We start from the raw sequence: 19201 nt of genomic DNA, 5'->3' as shown, positions 1-19201 counted from the left end.
CGGCATTTGTGGCAGTCGAGGGCAGTTTTGGCATTAAAGATGAATCAAATGTTTCCAACGGTTTTGATTTCATCACGTTCCGATTCCGTATGAGAAAGATATGTCATTGGAAAGGTGTAGGGGCATTTTGGTATTTTTACATGGATAATTAAGATGATTGAGTCTTCTGAAAAGTCGTAGAGCATCCAGTTACAATTCCAACGCACTTCGTTTCATCTCGATCGGATATCGTATGAAAAAGTTATAAGTGTTTCCGTAAAGTCGGTTCGAAAATCCAAACCGAAAATCCATCAGTTGCTCTCGGTGTTGGGTGGATTTTTTGGAATTTATTTTTGAAATTCGAAGGGCTTTTGTGTAATTTAAATATTTTGAAGGTCTGAGTTGCAAGGGGTCTTTAAGCACTGAAACATATGGAGGCAAGGGCTTGATTGTAATAAAGAGGAATAAAGGGAAGTAAAATGGATAGTCAAGATTCGACCACGTAGGCTTGATGCCCATCCAAAGGTTGCTGAGATTTTGGTGTGATATGGACGAGATAGATACTTGCGCCTAGGATTTTATTGGTTAGGTGCATAACTCTTGATGCACTGGCGCTACACATTATCAAATTATGTTAGTGTGTTTCGCGCGTGTATAGAAGATATAAAGAAGATTCCAATCTTAAGGATCTCATGAAATCATATTAAAGCCAACATGGAGGATTCGGATCCAACGGTCAATAATCCTTTTCACTTTTGTGAGTGGGAGACAAGCTCCCTTAAAATCCGGAAAAGCAGCCAATCATAGATCGACAACACTTCTGACGATGTCAGCGCCTACATCATAATGACGTCATCGAGATTCAAATCTAACGGTTTGGATCTGTTGTCTGTTGGTTTAATCAGACGGTTTGGATTATAAGATCTTTATATGAGATCTACGGTCAGATTTCGCCCCTGTTGCGCGCACCGCCGGTGTAGCCTACGCCACCCCTGCGAAGATTCTATTTCAGACTATCTCATTGCTCCAACTTCAAAAGGTCATATCTCCCTCATTTTAAGTCGGATTTGGGTGAACCAAGTTGCAACTTCTTCGTTTTTTCAAGCCCTACACCATGAAAGCAAGAACAATGAGTTTTGAGTGAAAGAAGGTTACGATTTTGGTAGGAGAAGCTTCCCCCTCTTTGTTGGTCCTTGAATGAACATACATTCTTGATGATAAATGTTCTTAGGCCATTAAAGGAGGTAAAAGAGGTGGTTGAAGTGTGTTAATGGTATATTAACTCAAAGCCAAGGAAGAAGAGAAGAAAGCAAGGATGTGTTTGCTTTGAAGAGCAAGAAGCCAAAGAGAGAGAAGGTGTGAGCACCAAACTTGTCAGTACAAGTTTCCAGTCATCCCAGGCAATCGGTTGTGAGATTCTCTAACCTGTGATTTTACATTACATGTATGTATGTATGTTAGGGTTAGTTGTGGATGAATGTATACATGCTAGGTTAGTTGTGGATGAACTGTAAGCATGCTAGCTAGTTGTGGATGCATATGCTAGGCAGAGCTTGACTGTAGGGCATTGATATAAGCCCAATTTAATTGTATTCTTTATTGTGTGCTTAGTGGGTGCTAAGCACCGGGAGTGGGTGCTCCCGTGTAGTGGGTGCTACACATTGTATCGGCACTACGAGTGCCATCTCAGCTTCGGCTTGAGAAAATTGGGTGTGGGTGCTCCCGACTGTGGGTGCAGTCAAAAGTAGTGTATTGAGTAGGTACGAAGCCTTTACAGGCACTACTCCGGGGATGTAGGCAAATTGCCGAACCTCGTAAAAACCTTGTGTTGTGGGTGCTTGTTGTTTGCATTTTATATTGAAGTGCGTGGAATGTGGAATGGGTGTGCACACTTGAAAGTGCCTATGAGAGGCTGAGTGTGCATACGACTGTGTGCAAACAGGGACAGGTATATCAGGTTTTTCTTGGTCAGACATCAGACAGGTTTTTGGGGATCGAAATTGGACTCACTGATTCACCCCCCCTCAGTGACTGCTGGGTTACAACATATACATGGTTGGTTGTATAGCCTGACAGCATCGGGCACTTCTCCTCTACAGGCATTGACGAGGCTCCAAATGTTCTAGCAACCATTGTCATCTCCACAAGGGCTATAAGCACAAGAATTGATGACACCATGAAGGATTATGGATCGGTAGGTCACAAACATGAACAAGGTCAGTAGATGATGGCTAATGAAAAGGAAATCGCCAGTGAAGAAGATGAGATAGTGAATTTATCTTGTGTTAAGTAATGGAACTACGTTGTATTAATTGACTTGAAAGATTATAACCTAGTGACATATATAGTCATACAAGAATCTACATAATTGAAAACTCTATCTTCTCTGTTTGTAAGCTATTAAAACAAACACCAAAAGAACAAGAAGAAAAACAAACAGATTCACACAATACACAGAGATTTCACTAGGTTCACACATCGGTATGGTGTGCTACATCTTCCAGCGAAGAAAAAGATGATTTACTATGTTGGAAGAAAGATTACAATGGAGATCTCTCAACAACACCCAAAATTGCGACAAGAACCTCTTGCCCAGAAACCCTAAAGCACAAAACTTCAAATCTCACGACACTTGCTCAATAAATATATACTCCTCCAAGTTGGGTTGGTCTATCGGGTCATGATTAGTTAGGTCGAACCGTGCCGCCCAGGCCCTCTACTACCTTCACAGACCTTAGAAAAAAAATCTCATTCGGGTAGCCACCAAATTTTGTCCATAGCGGGTCAAGAATTAGAGACAAACAAAACATAAGCGGTTTATAGTTTGGTTGGAAGAACTATGGTCGGAAAAGGAAGTGGGAGTAAGGCTGTAAAAAAGAAAAAAATTCTTAGTCGAGGGAGGAACACTATTTTGGTTAGTTTTTGTAAACCCAAATCCAAAATAATGTATTTTTATTAACTGAAACAATGAGTGGGCAGTTTTGTAAGAGGAAACCTGATTTTGTGTAATCATATAAGTTTTCTAAAATAAATCGAATAAAAATTAGACCAATTCGATTTGATTCGATTTTTACGTATTGAATCTTGAACCGAAACCGAACCGATTGAAACCAATAAACGGTATAAACCCAACCCTCGAGGCGCGAAAATACGTAGGCGTTCGTTCGTTCGTTCACATTCCAGCTTTTTCAAAGGACCCTGCAAAAACCCTTCCTGCCCTCTCCGTCCGTCTTCAGTTCAGAGTTTGCTTTCGAAGTCTTTGCTCTACTCCTTCCCAATCAAAGTAACCCTAATAACCTTTGTTATTGTTTCGTTCTATGAAAGCCGAAGAGGAAAGAAATCCAGGCGACATGGAGGCGGAGGAGGAGGAGGAGGTGATGGAGGAGGACAACAATGAAAAGGTTAATGAAACACAGACCAAAACGAAAAAGCGCAAACGTAAAGCGATCGCTATTTTCGGAAATTACAGAAACTACTATGGCTACCGCGTATGTTATTTTGATCTCTGTTTATTTATACACTCCCTCAGTTGCTCTTCTCTTTGTATTTTCTTTTAATATCTTTTAGATACTGGGATGAGATTGTGTATGTTATGTTAATTTCTCTTTTAGGAATTTTTTTTTTCTTATTTCAAAATTTAGTTCCCTTTTTCGAATATTTAGTACAAAATGGAGTGCCACTGGTTTTTTGGCACTTTTCTCAAGCATTTGATTGAGCTTCTTTAGACGATGTTCTATCACTTGTGTATGTTTTGTATTCCTTGATGATCTTAGAATCTGCTTTGTGTTGTCTGGGATTTTGTTTTAATCTTCTTGTGTTGGTTGGGAAAATAATTTGTTAAGTTAGTCATTTGTTTCCCTTCGCTTGAAATGTTCTATCATTGATTTCACAGACTAGGGACTTGGAGGAAGATCCTAGACTGATGTTGCTAAAGAAGGAATGGTTTGAAGGCAAGGACTGCCTTGACATTGGCTGCAATCAGGGTCTGATAACTATCAGTATCGGTAATTTTTTTTTTTTTTTTTTTTCCTTCGTTATCTTAACTTTCAATTATTTTTATGCCTAGTTTTGAGTTTTGATTAAGTTGGTTGAAATATTTATGGATCTCCTATCTATTCCATCTCCCACACCCTTCTCTCTATTAAAAAAAAAAAAAAAAAAAAAAAAAAAAAAAAAAAAAAAAGGAAAAAAAATCGTCGTTATCATTCTCATAGTCTTTGCAGTTGTTAACATTGTGGTCAAAATGGATTGTGGATGACATTTGAAATTGAAACTGGCTTCAGCTATTTGCAGGTGAATTGTATCATTGCAATCTGTGAACTTGTTTGGAGGAAGTGTTGGGGCATTTCATTAAAAAATGTTATCAGATTGCAATATCAGATGCCTAGGCAGCATAACTTAAATGTGGAGCCATAGACACTTTAGGGGCTTTGAATTGGAAGAATGGGAAGGAACATGACCAACAATTCCTTCTTCCACTATCACTTGTCTCTTTGTTTGATACCTTAATAAGTTTAGACTACTATTAGGACCCCTTTTACAATTTACGCATGTTTTCAGTGCTTAACTCGAGCACCCCCCCCCACCCAAAAAAAAAAAAAAAAAAAAGAATTTAAATTGAATTTCCTAATCAATTTCTACTTGCTGGAATAAAAATCCTGTTATAGGGCACTAGTAAAATGGTGAAACATTTCAAAAAGAGCCTGAAATCATGAGAGGTTTGATCAAGTTGTATGGGTAACTGAATATGCGTTCAAATGGTTCCAAAATCACAGTAAACAAACTAGTTTGATATTCCAAAATGCCACCAAAATAGTTATGGATAACTCGTAATGATTAAAAACTCAAAAGAAAAACTCATGTAAATCCACCTTTGCATAACCTCTATCAAGTTGAATATGGATTTTACAATGATGAAAACATCAAATCATGAGACATTCTCTCTCTCTCTCTGTCTCTCTTGCATCCATCCACCCACCCACCCACACATGCCCAAAATATAGACTTATTATAGTATTTACCTTTCAGGTTAATATATGGGATTTGTCAATCTCACAACACCTTAGAATCACCATCCGTTTTATACACCTACCTCTCATTCTATTAGAAACATCATTCTTCAGCAATAAATAGCTGTATCTTAGGTTGTCTAGACCAAGGTTCGAAATCTCGTCTCGTTTCGGTGGTTCTGAAACCACCGAAATACTGAAATCTCAGTGAGTTGGATGATTTTATTTTTTTGATTCGGTTGACTATTTCGATGGTCAAACGGCCATATTATGACTTGAAACTTGATGGGGTAGCTTGTTTTAAGCTTAATAAAGATGCTTAGAACTTAAATTTGCAAAAATATTAGAACACAACAGTGTTTTAGAGTTGTATCCTTGTTTGGTAGCAACCATTGAATTGTTCTGGAGATTTTACTTGCTTCATTACTAGAACAAGATATAATATGATAGGAAAACAGTTAAATAATGCATCTAAGCCGTGATCAAAACATACCTCAACATTAATTAACTAATATTTAGAGTACTAGAGTAATATACTATGCAACTCCCTAATTCCCAAGTCCCAAACATATTAGTTATACAACACTAATCATAATGACTGTCTATTGGAAAGAGCTATGACGGCCTGGCTGGATTCCACGCCCAGTATGATGGAGTCGACATGCATTTTCCTCTGAAAAAAACTCGCTCCGATAGAGTCGTAGATCAGCCAATGGGGAGTAACATATATATAATTGAGTTCCATCAAAGCTATATTAACCATAAAAAAATACAATTTATGTTGATGGAAAATGTATTTTTTAAACTAGGAAAAAAATTATGAACAAAAGAAAAAATTTCGACTCCGTGAGGTCATAGATCGGCCTCAAATGTCTAACATATAAAAATCTAATCCTATCTAACTTGTATTTATGTTACTATTTCAAAAAAAAAAAAAAAAAGGTTTTGGGGAAAGTGGTTTACCTTTCCAAAGCTTGAAATGTGTAGGTCTTCAACTTAGAGTGTTCTTCAAGGCAAGAGATCAAGTTTGATGATGTGGCTAATTAGTGGACAATGGGGTGATTTAGTGTTCAAATGCAAGGAGCAGAAATTTCGCCGAGACCCTCACGAGATGTTGTATTTATAAAGCCTTGGTTGGTATCATTTTGGTATCTTGCCGAAACGGTACCGAAATTTCAGACGAGATACCGAAATTTCGACCGACATGATGTCCTTTTTGTAATTTGTAGCAAATCTCGTCTCGGTAAAAAAAAATCATGAAATTTCCGAGATCTTGGCGAGATCTTGAACCATGGTCTAGACAATTCCACAAGGTGTAATGTGTTGGCATATGGGAGAGTAGCCACGAGTACGACAACTTCCTTATTATTTCTTTGCTATTGACAGTGCTTGTAAGATTTTCCTTGATTTGTTCAAATTTACCTACTAGAACTCAATTTCAATAAGAGTATCCCAATGCACGAGGCTCCCACTACTACAACTCAATTTCAATAAGTATCTTAAATCAGTCATATTAGTACTTGGAAATGTATAGTCAAGATATTCTCAAAGTTTGCAACCTTTATTCCCTTTAGTATCCATTTGTAAGGAGTGTCTCTGTCGTGCTAGTTTCATCTCTTGCTGACAAATGACAAGTTTGAACTTCATTTTCTCTCTAATTTCAGAGCTCCATATTTAGAGTTCTTATGTGAATTTTGTTGTGTTTATCACTTTCTTCCCATGCTCTTTGACCTGATTCTTTACATATTTTTCTTTTCCTTGCTCTATCTGCAGCCAAGAAGTTTTTTTGCCAAAGCATCTGTGGAATAGACATTGATTCACGTAAGTTTCTTCTGATTCATAATACCTTGTCATGTTGAGGAAAACAAGTGGTATCCTTGTGAGTGTTTTATTTCGTTCTGTCCTTCTGGTTGTTAAGATGAGCAGTCACATAGATGGAATTTTCATGTTTTTTGAGTGCTAGTGATGCTTTTGGATGTTTAAGAGGTAGATTGTTAAGGACATAAATATTTAGTGTTTGTTACTTACTCTACTCTAGAGGAATCTTGTAACGGAGATAGTTGACTCACCTGATGGCCAGAAATGGTATGTTTAAGTATTTTTTGTATTTATGCTTACCCACACTAGGTTGGCATAATATTCCTAGACGCATTTTTTTTCTTCCTGCTAAACGTCTTAGAAGAAACGCATGATTTAGAGTTCAACGATATGGTATGCTGGCTGTCCTGAATTGCACCTTTCTTGAATAACATTTTAAATTACTAATAGTATTTTTAATTTGAAATGTAATTTTAATTTTATTTTTATTTAGAAAGTTATTTTCCATTGTTACTAAGCCCAGATCAGTTGTTGACCTGGCTTGGTGTCTGAACCCCCTGGTTCAGCCACTCAACTTCCCATTTGGATGGGCTGACCTGTGAATCTATGTATATGGCTATGGGTATATCTGCTTTACACATTCTCTCTCTTCCCCCATCCTCCCCTCAGAAAAAATGAAATTGGATTTTGTCTCTTTCCCAATATTCATCAAACCTAAAATTTGCCTAATTGACAATTAACAACAGTTACATGGTGGGTGGTGCTGAGTTCCTCTTTTCAATCGATCTTTGGTGTGTAGGTCCAAACTGACCTTGCATCATTTTTAGGGTTTGTTTAGCATTTTATGACATTTTTTTAGATCTTGTCCAAATTTATATATAAAAAAAATTTGATACACCTCAGTGCCTGTTTTGACTTGTGTAGTGTGTTTTGCTACATTTGGTTGAATAAATCAGAAAGACATGAGGGCCATATGGATCTTCTCTAACAATGAGTCAACAGGTGTGTGTACAAGGGTCTATTTATAAGGTGTTTGGGATTTTTTTTTTTTTTTTTTGACACAGAGTTGCATTACATAAAATAAATTAAAGGGATTGGTCGTTTGCACTACATAAAATAGTTTGGATTTTTTTTTTACTTGTATTGGTTAATACTAGGTTTTTTTTTTTGGGGGGGGGGTGTGGGTGGGGGGAGGCAATACTTCTCTAAGAAGTTGATATGTCAGCAAAGCAATGGTGTGAGCATGGCCCCTTCCACCACTCGCCGCCCCCCCCCCCCCCCCCCCCCCCGTGCCGAAAAACCAAAAAGGTAAGAAGATAGACTATTCTTTTTTCTATGATAAGGTGTGACAATATAAAACCTGCAAACCAGTACCCACAAGAAAAAGATGAAGAACATGAGTGTAGGGAAAGAGAGTGCGAGCTAGAACATGATGGGAATAGAATAACCTATGAGTGTAGAGAAAGAGAGTGCGAGCTAGAACATGATGGGAATAGAATAACCTATCTTGGTCTAGCCCCTGGCTTATATAATATGAAGTCAACTCTTAGTAGGATTCCTAAGATCTAAGTCTAATTACAATATAGAGATAACTAGAAAAGGAAATAACAACTAAACAATTGAAATAGCTATAACTCAAACACTATCCCGTGGTACACCACACACATTGTCCCATGGTGCACCACACATAACTCACAATACACTAACACTCCCCCTCAAGCTAGAGTATATATATCCCCAATACCCAGCTTGGAAAACCACTAAGAAACACAGTCCTGAATAATCCCTTAGTGAACATATCTCCAAGTTGATCGGATGAGTTGGCAATTGGAGTAGAAATTAGCTTCTATAGAACCATATTCCTATGATAGTTGACCTCAAGATGCTTATAGTCCTCTTATGGAAAACCGGATTATTGCCAATATAAGTCGTAGCTTGATCAGCTCAACACATATTATAGGTTTAGCAATTGAGAACCCCAACTCTTGATGAGCATCATTTCAGTTGTCATATGTGACATAACTTTCTATTCAACTTCTGCACTCAACCGAGCCACTATGTACTTGAATACCCAAGAAATATTTGAACATCTCCAAATCTTTCTGAAAATGTTGATGCAGATTTGCCTTGACATCCTCAATTCTGGAGGAGTCATCGCTAGAAATAATGGTATCATCCACATACACAACCAAGATAACCACCTTAGATGCACATCGATGAACGAATACAGAATGATTAGAGAAGCACTGTGTGAACCCATAACTACTAATGACTTTGCTAAAATTGTCAAACCAAGCACAAGGGGACTGTTTAGAACCATAAATAGTCTTGTGAACATAGTTGTCACGGCGAACCAAAGGGTTGGAAGGCTGCCTAAGCGCTCAGGTGACACGGAGCCCGCCTTAAGGCGAATAAGGCGCCAAAAACGCTAATATTTTTTTAATATATCTATTATATCTAGTATAACAATGATATAATTATTTTAAATTGCTTATAAAAAATTAACACTTTAAGCTATATCAAAATACAAGAAGCACTACTTTAAGCAACATCATGGGAAACAAATCCACACTTTAAGCAACATCAAGAGACAAGAATCAACATTCAACATGAAATTCATATCAATGCAAATTGCAAAGTGATATATTTTCTAACATGAGAATACACAACAAAAAATAAAAAATATTTATAAAAAAGAACAAAGCTATAAATAAAATAAAAGGCATAATAACATATAATTCCTAATGCAAAATTGTAAAGAATATAATATTTAACTATTTAAGTATGTAGTTAGATATACTTACCTATTTGATGCCCAAAACGAGCTCCACAAAGTCCATCATAGACCATGAATACATATAGTATCAGTTAGTGACACTAAGGCACTAAACAACAATCCCGTTGTTCCTTAGTATACATGAATCATGATAGGTGGTAGGTCTTGGGTTCGAATCCTACCTGGGGGAGAATTAAAAACACCTAATGAAAATTGAAAAAAATAAAAATAAACCAAAATGCTAAACTTTAGTAAGGTTTAAAGTTTAAATTTTAAAACAACAAAATAGACCATCAAGCTAAGCTTTGTTTTTGTTTAACCATAATCAAGATAACAAATCAACATCTGTTTCTTCTCCCTCCTGTTGTTGCTGCCCCATAGAATCAGTTGGCCTATCACAAAGTCTTCATCAATATCTTCATTAGCATGCATAACTTCATGGACCTCTTCTTCAACTCGACGTATGTAGCAAACATTGGCTGCACTTGTTGATCCTTGAGCCCTCCTAGGTAGTTTACGGCCCCCAACCAATGTAGATGCACCAATTGCTCTATCAACATCTCTCCATGTGAGATCGTCTCCAGGATGGACTAAATTTCCATTTTTTTGCTCCCCTGTTATCCATTCATTACTCCAATTCATTTCATCAAGAATTAGTGGATCATAATTGTTGCCATTTTCCCTTCTATCTTGGAACCTTAAATGAAGCCGACAATTATATTGGATATATACCAGATCATTCAAGCGCTGATGTTCTAGTCTATTCCTCTTCTTAGTATAAATCCGAATCCATAAATACTCCTTTATTTAATTCAAGAAATAGATATAAAAAGTACAATTAGAAACTAATATTAAAAAAATACTTGCAAAATTAAATGTGCTCCAATTGCGCTCACAACTGGAAGCGGAGCATCAAAGGCCTAATATGCGTATTGCATATCGTTGAAGTGTAGGGGCCAAAGATCCATATGTTTTCTTCCAAGAGACTATATATAAGAAAATAGATACACTTATTGTTAAATACTCATTAAAATTTAAAAAAGAAAATTACTTACTAGGATCCAATGCTCCTTCAGCGGCTGTCCATTGTTTAATAGCCAAAGTCTTTGAAAAACTACCTTCACATTTTCTGTATGTGTATATTTGAGACTCAATTGTGATCTTGTCTTGCACAACTAAGTCGGGCCCAATTCTTTCAATCACTGCCATGAATGCATCTTGTATTTTACACGATTCTTCAAACGGAAGTCTCTCATCATTGATGTAGCCAAAATATTTGTTAGCATTTAGGTAGAAGCCAACATCATATAAAGGTCGATCCATTTGGACCTCCCAACGATCATCAATAATTGCTAACACCTTCTTCCATGACCGTTCTTTGTTGGCAAAATTTACTTTTATCCTTTTTTTTTTTGCTATTTCCATTGCCAAATAAACTTCATGCAATGCAGGGCTCTCATCACCATCTACTAACTTCAAGACAACTAAAATTGGTTTGGGATGCTCTTAGGCAATCTAGTAAACTGTTCCAGAATGTTTGTGCAAGTATTATATCAAGTAATCTCTTGCTTGCCTCTGTCTTGGACAACTTAGAACTATTCCAATCATCATATATAAATAATTGCTTCAAGGCATCCCTGTGCTTGTACAAACTTTGTAGTGTCAAGAATGAGGTAGCAAATCTTGTAATTCCAACTTCACCAGATCCATTTCATTTGTTTTTTTCCTTAAAGCATCAACAAGTTTGTAATGCCTGTAAATAAAATTTGACATTGTTTTTGCCTACTCTATTGTTCTTTTTTAAGTTTTCAACTTGTCAATATCCTCTAACATGAGGTCCAAACAATGAGCTGCAGAAGGAGTCAATAAAGCTTACTCTGTTATTGCATCAACATTCTGCTAGCTGCAACATAATTAATTGCATTGTCTGTAACTACTTGTACCACATTATCCTCCCCAATTTCTTTAATTTTGCTATCAAGCATTTGAAATAACATGTCTGCATATTGAGACTCACTAGATACATCTACAGAGCCCATAAAATAAGTCCCCAATTGATGGGGATTTGATAGGGGTAGGGAGGAAAATCCCTGAAATGCTCAGAGTTGCAGGGGAGGGGTAGGAATCGCACAAAGGAGGGGGGGGAGAAAGAATCACAACCCTCAGGCTCTTAGCACTCAAAACTCAATTCATCTTTTTTTCTCTCATTACTCAATCAGTTACAAGCATATTAAATAGGAAAATAAAAGACTCCAACATGGAAACAAATCCTAAAAGGAAACTAGTTCAAAATGAAACTAGGAAACCAACTCTAAATTGGAAACTAACTCAATCTAATAAATTAAAATAAATTAAGAAACTAAAATCTCCCTACTTATCCTACTTAAAATAAAAGATTACATAACATTCCCAAATAAATAAGATTTACTAAAATCCTAGTCATAAGCGACGACTAGGCATCCAGGCGGTTTACTTGGGGCCTAAGCGACAGTCGCCTTGTTGCACTACATGCCGCCTTATGTTTTGGCAAAGTAAATGTTTTTAATATTTGTTATTTCATTTACTTAAGATATTATTCATAAATAAGCAAATACCCCCTATTTGAATCCAATAAAAATAGTTTAAAAATCAAATTCCAAAAGGATAAAAAGTCAACCCCCCAGTCCAAGAACCAAAACTGAATTTTGGTTATAGGGGCAATTTTCAACTTTTAAATGCTAGGGTTTTTCTCAATTATGAAAATTTTATAAATTCTATTATGTTAGAATATTGCTAAAAACCAAAAGTCCGATAATTTATTTTGATATCCATAAAATTATTTTCATTTAGGCGATTTTAACAGTATTCGCGCACTTAAAAATAAGTTTGACCGGAGCATAACTATGTCATTACAACTCAGATTTAAATAATCGTAGATTAGTTGGAAAGCTAGTTTTATATTATAACTAATACAAAATGTCTCATGTAAAAATAATATCATTTGACCAATCAAACTTATTATAGAACAAGAGCATTTCTCTAAATGTTGATTTTTTATAACTTAATATGACTTAATGTTAATTTTTTATGGTTTGATGTGGCTAAATGTTGATTTTTAATGACTTGATGTGGCTTAATCTTGATTTTTTATGATACAAGGTATACATAACTTACTAAATAATGTTAGAAAATATGGAAAATAAATAATAACACTTAGTCGCTTTGTTTGCCTTAAGGCGGACACCTTATCCCCTAAGCGCTTAGACAACCCTCCAACGCCTTGGTTCACCTTGACGCCGTGACAACTATGAATCCTACTAGACCAAGTTACCAAATATGGCTCAGCCTCATCTCCGTCTAGATACCCAGATGGGTTTGGTTCGGTCCATGGGTGTGCATCTACATAAACTCCCCCAATGTTGAGAAAAACTCGTCCACGAGTTTTGTAAAATGGGAGAATCAATACCAATCGATCAACATCCATCCTTGCGTGTATGAAGTCACCATCAAAACCATGATCGAATGCTATGAAATCCATGACGTGAAGTTCATTGGTGAAGTAGTGACTCGGGAAAATAAAATCGATCGTTTCACTGAGGAGATCAACCAATTTAAATTTTTCCACAAGTTGATCATTAGCTTCCAAAGGTGCCATTTCATCATTTACCACTGGTGATTCATCTTCTGGTTCATCTATCTGTTGTTCAACGGCTGAGATCACATAGTTGAAGGTAGAGTGTGTTATGGATTTGATTTCCGTGCAATGTCATTGAGCCTCATCGAGCTTCTCTATTATCAACTACATTTGTTGACGGATATCCGATAAAAGATTTAGATCCATTGGTCTCTCTCTCTCTCTTTTTTTTTTTTTTACAAGTGTGGCAGAATTGTAAATATTAAAAGTTCACTTTACTCAAAGGATATCAGTGTGGGTGTAGGGGTATACTTGGAAGTGAAGTGTAAAAAGAAGAAGAACTAGGGATAAAGGGAATAACATATAAAGAGAGGGCAAAGTAGGCAAATCAGAAAAATTAGAAGAAAGTTAAAGAGAGAAAAAAAAGGCTCGTGGGTGCGGTTTGGGCCACCGACAAAAAAGGGGGAAGATGTCTCCTTGGAGATGGAAACCACAAGTCGTTGGTCTCCGTTGAACTGAAGGAACCAGCGCTGGAGAGTCTAAGCGCTTAGGCAGCCTTCCAACGCTTTGGTTCGCCTTGGCCCATGACAACTATGGTTATCGGACTCGAATAGAGTTGATACGACGAGCTACTGGAGAGGTGGTCTCAAAGTAATCTACTCCATACGTCTAAGGATATCGTTTGGCTACCAAGTGAGCCTTCAGTCGCTCAATAGAACCGTATGGTAGATACTTGATAGTGTAGACCCAAATCACACTACACAAGTTCTTTCCCTGGAGGCAAGTCAACAAGAGACCATGCCTTACGATCTAACAAGGCATCCATCTCTAGATCCATAGCATTCTTTCATCCAAGATGTAACACTGCTTCTTGGTATATAGAAGGCACAAGCGTAGATAGAGATAGAGAAAATGAATAAAGTAAAGGTAGGAGGTGAGAGATTGAAACGAATTTAGGAATAGGATAGACAATATTTTATTTTTCTGTTCAAGTTCTCATACCTTTATGAAGAGTGACTGGCAGGTCAATAGAAGTAGGATCTCCATGCAAAGGGTGTGATGAAGTAGAGGGCGGTAACGGAGGATCAGCTGGCACTATTGAAGTCTACTGTGAACGATGCTTGTATACCTACAATTGCTTAGGTTGGGAAGCATTGGTAGTAGTGGTGTTTTCAGTAAGAGGAATGGGTACATGAATAGGCGGAGGATCAAGGAGATCAATATCCAACTTATGATTCTCAACAGAAAAATATGGTTTAGTTTCAAAAAAGGTAACATCTGCACTAACAAAATGCCAATGTGTAACGGGATCACAACACCAATCCTTTTTGAGTGTGAGCATACCCAAGGAACACACACTTGGTAGCACAGTACACCATGCATAACTCATGATACACTTTAACATGTGGATTTGTTTTGGAGGCCGGCATCTCTTTGTAAATCCGAGAGGAGTTTTTTCAATTTTGTCTAAGAGTTAAATTTGAATCAGAAGTCCTGAATGGAGTAGTTTATTTGCATTACATTTAGCCGACATTCATGTTTTAAAACTTTATTTCATGCTTGCTGTTGTTTTCTGCATTTGTCATTATTATCTTCGTCTTTCTCTGGAATTGAAGTCATCAAATTTGCGATGTTTGGTAAGGTTGATTCTAATAGTGTGTGGATATTGCATCTCCCCCACCCCCACCCCCCCAAAAAAAAAAAAAAAAATGGTTTCTGGACATTGAACTCAGGAGCATCAGTCCTTGGTGTAGTGTTTATGGGGAATCCTTTGCTTAGTTATGAAATGAATGTTTACTGTATGTAATTTCTTTATTCATGTGACGTCTAATGCTTTATATTTATATGGCACTTGTTTATTTTATGTATGTGTTCTACAATCTTACTGTGAGACTAAATGAAATGGCTACAGATCTCATTATTAATCTGTGATGTGCAAATACTCCCTGAAATTTATGATTGTAGCAGTAAGTATGCATATGGAGTGCTTTTTGAACTGAAGTTGTTTTACAGTTTTTTGAGTTGAAATGGTTTCTAGTGGACTGGTTGTGTTTGAACTGTCATAAGATGCTCCTTTTGCTTTCCCAGATCTGGTTGAGAGTGCATATTGGAACCTCAGAAGGATTGCCAAAATGGACAAGGTTAGTTGTGGATCTTCTAAAGCTAATAGATCCAAGCTTTCTGAGGTAGTGAATGGTTTAGAGCATAGCATTACTGAATCTTTAAATGTGGAAACAGTGAATCTTGTAAGATACTTGAATCCTTCGCAGGAACCAAAGCTTTTTGATGTAGTCTCTTTCCGGAAGGAAAATTTTGTTAGTAGCTGGCATAACTGCTCAGAGGCATATGATACAATTCTTTGGTGAGTTACTTTTTACAGTCACCTGTTTCATCTTTAAAATATGGCATTTGAATTGTCTACTAAAATGGTTTAAATAAAATTAACTGTGGAGATTGGTATTTCAAACCTTTTTGCAGAATTAGATCATCTCCTAAGTGTAATTTTTTCCTTCAGTCTGAATACTGAAGACATTTAATGTTTTTGCCTTACTGTATTTTTTTATTTGTTTATTTTTTGGTCACTGGTTGTGTGTTAAAGTGGATTTGGGCCCTATTCGGCAGTTTAAGTGTGACAAAATGGGTTCATCTGAACTGGGGCGATGATGGATTGATTACTTTATTTGCAAAGATCTGGAGACTTCTTCGTCCGGTAACTTTTATTTACCGTCCATGAAGAATTGAAGATAGATTTCATGCTGTATTTTGTTTATGGAAAAGGTATATTCCTGAACCATCATGCTCATACATTATCATTGTTGTGAGTAGGGTGGCATTCTTTTATTGGAAGCACAGAATTGGAAATCATATAAAAGCAATTATCGGGTATCTGAGGTATTGAATTTTCATGAATCTTTTTTCTACTTGGCCATTAATCTTTGCGGTCTTACATTTATGCAAGTCCTTGTAAACTTGGGCTGAGATTATAACGAGTGCTTGGAATTGGAATTGGAATTGGAATTGTTTGTTATCTTTCACATTAATTATGGAAGAAATGATGTTTGGAGTTGATTCTTGTATATACCATGGTACCCGGCAACAATGATCAGTTCGTTTATTGGCTGGTACCATGTCAATTAATTGAGAACACAGTGAAGGATGTTAGTTGTTGTGTGCTCACAGAGGTTAGCATAAAATGGCCAATGGGGTGACTCACATTAGCAAGAAGCTACCTTCTTTGGTGCCTCCTTCCACTGAACAGCACCCTGCCATGCCACATATGCTGCATCCCATTGCGAGTCACAGACACGCTGTGTCAGGGTTCTTTATGAGATTCAGACTACTTTAGATCTGCCTATCTGGTTCCAGTTTTAAACATGTGTTTCTTAAATTTTCTTATGGGAAAAGGATGGGCACACTGCCTGTGTACTGCAAGCTAGCACCTGCTCTATCTCTCTCCCCTTTGAAATGACCTCTTGCCTCCCGTTTATGATGCCCGTTCCGCTCCCCCATTGGTGCTTCCTGCTAGCTTGCTGCACACAGGCGGTGTGCCTATCCATCTCCCTTCTATTATTTATGGTTTTATTGTACATAGATGCCCTGAGTCCTTGGCTTTGCCTATATGCAGATTGCGACATTCAATTTTCACAACATTTTGTTACCTCCATCCGTTTTTCAGGATATACTTTTAGACAAGGTAATCTCTTTGACTACTGATGTTTATATTCAAAATTAGTTGTTGGGAGAAAGTTATCACTTCAAACTTTTATTTTGTTCAAGTGCCTGATCTTTGATGTCCTTGTAGATTGGATTTAGGACAGTGGAGAACATAACTGCCAGTTTACCAGGTGGTACTGGAGGATTCAACAGACCCATTTTCGTGTTCTGCAAGTGATTCATTTGTTGGAGGGGCACTGGTGATGCACCTCTTTCTGGCCTAAGAACAGAAGTGGTGCAGGAATTGCTGGATCGATTCTCTGTAGATGCTAATTGTTGCTACAGCTGCTATTCCTACGGTGAAGCTTCTGTTGTGTGAAACCTAATGGAGAATGGGACTTCAGATGTTGCATGATCATGCTGAAAGCAGTACCGATGCGGTGGATCTTTCACCCCTCTGGAAATTTTGTATAACCATGAAGAAAGGCTGTTTGAGCATGAAGAAAGGCTGTTTGAGCCTGGAATTCTGTTCTGCCTAGTGAACAAAGGCAACAAGATCTGTCATTGCTGTAACATAACAATTATATATTGTGCTAAATGAGAGGTTTACATCCCTGTTCCATTCTTTTTTCCTCGTAATTAACTTGCGGGAAGTAAAAGAATTTGCTTACTTGTTACATGGTAACTTAGAGCCTTTATTCAATGGGGACATTCTATTATAGGTGTATTTAGATCTTGACACCTTTTAATAATTGCCCCTTGGGTATGAAGGGGTTTCAAAAAAATGATTTGAGAGTGACATATCATTATGTGCTTATATAAATGTGTCATTATCTTATACATAGTTCTGAGTGCATATGTGAAATTACTATAGTTACCCTCATTAGAAAAAAATTGTATAATAGGGATAGCAGGGTTACAAATTATTGACACATGGAGAGGTGTCAATAAGAAAATCCCCTAAGAATATACATACATATTTTCCTTTTTTTACATATCAATGGTAATTCTATCATATGTCAAAATATTTGTGATTTTTTTTGCTTGAGAGTGATAGTATAAGTTAATGATTCTAATTGATATTAAATAAAGTGGGATAGGTAGCTAACGAAATATCATTTGGTGGTTTAAAACAAAATCGCAAGATAATTAGGTGGAGATGATCAAGAATGTATTATGAAAAATTTAAGGCCTAAACTCCTAAAGCCTATATATCTCCCAACATCTGAACAGGGGGAGACACTGAAAATTTCCCAGTTTTAATATTGATGGGAGAGATGTTGGTGGGCCCTTAGCACCGTTGGTGACAACAAATTGTCATTTTTTTTTTACATCCTGAGGAACAGGCCAAGGGGATTTCACTCACGCACACCGGAGGGGATGACAGAAAAGAGGAAGGGGGAATGCATGTGACAGGAGTCGATTCTTAGACTTTCCACACTTTTTGCGCCTGCTTTACAAACTATTTTTCTTGGTTTTACGTTGAAATGGGATTGTTAGACTTTTCACACTCTCGCGCCTGCTCTACAAACTGTTTTTCTTTGTTTTACGTTGAAATGGGAACGAATCTTTCTGTCACAGAATTCAGATTCCAGAACCAGTTTTAATAACGATCTTATTCGTATCAGTACGAAAACTTCTACTGATGTGAGACCTCGGTGAATTTGTTAATCATGAATGGAAGAAAAACATCCTAAATCCCACTCCTTCCCCGGATATCTCATCAGAATCCAATCACAGATGATGCAGAATTCCTGTGCATCTGTGTTGCAGCAGCAGGAGCAGCAGCAGCAGCAGTAGTAGTAGTAAGTCGTACTAATTGACTCATCACTAATTTACTATACTACTCTCTCTCTCTCTCAGTCTCTCTCATCTCATCTCATCTCTCAGGTCAGATGTGAATCCGAATTGAAGCTCGCAATGCACGCCTACAATACGATAATTAAAACACAGGTCAGTCAGTCACTCTCCACTGGAGACTGGAACCCTGTAGACTCTGGAGTAGTTGGACTCTGTGGACTCAGGTAAATCAGGAAGACTGGACTTCAAAATCTTCAAAGTTGAACGACAACCCCTCCTCCCCTCCTACAGAGAGAGAGAGAGAGAGAGAGAGAGAGAGAGAGAGAGAGAGAGAGAGCCTAGTCCTGATTCTCCTGAATACTCTTGATCCACTTTTGACTCCTGGTGTTCTGTAAATCCAGTGTTGTTATTGTTCTTCCTGTGCAGTGCACAGTGCACAGTGCACCTCCCTCGGGGCATGTGCATGCACAATTGCTTTGATTCACGCGTGCGATCTGCTGATGGTTCACTATATCCGTACTTTTTAAGGCACGCGCGCTTTCAAGAAGGGAA

At 37.3% G+C, this 19201-nt stretch overlaps 1 protein-coding gene across 3 annotated transcripts; it reads left to right on the top strand.

The window, feature by feature from the left end:
- The first annotated feature begins 3147 nt into the window (after nucleotides 1-3147).
- On the top strand, nucleotides 3148-17343 carry LOC122063435 (probable RNA methyltransferase At5g51130). Of its 3 annotated transcripts, none has more exons than XM_042627144.1 (9): nucleotides 3148-3467; nucleotides 3872-3983; nucleotides 6762-6809; nucleotides 15284-15336; nucleotides 15466-15557; nucleotides 15818-15905; nucleotides 16022-16087; nucleotides 16821-16889; nucleotides 16998-17343. In XM_042627144.1, exons 1-9 carry the CDS (start codon nucleotides 3297-3299, stop codon nucleotides 17085-17087), a joined length of 789 nt encoding a protein of 262 aa, XP_042483078.1. In that variant the 5' UTR covers nucleotides 3148-3296; the 3' UTR covers nucleotides 17088-17343. The 3 variants fall into 3 exon arrangements, with proteins under 3 accessions (XP_042483078.1, XP_042483077.1, XP_042483076.1); XM_042627143.1 differs by having other exon boundaries at nucleotides 15284-15381; XM_042627142.1 differs by having other exon boundaries at nucleotides 15284-15557.
- The last annotated feature ends 1858 nt before the right edge of the window (nucleotides 17344-19201 follow it).

This window comes from Macadamia integrifolia, unplaced genomic scaffold (assembly GCF_013358625.1).
Source record: "Macadamia integrifolia cultivar HAES 741 unplaced genomic scaffold, SCU_Mint_v3 scaffold1325, whole genome shotgun sequence".
Classification (NCBI taxonomy): domain Eukaryota; kingdom Viridiplantae; phylum Streptophyta; class Magnoliopsida; order Proteales; family Proteaceae; genus Macadamia; species Macadamia integrifolia.
The sequence above is the reverse complement of the archived record's forward strand: the minus strand, read 5'-3'. Positions and strand labels throughout refer to the sequence as shown.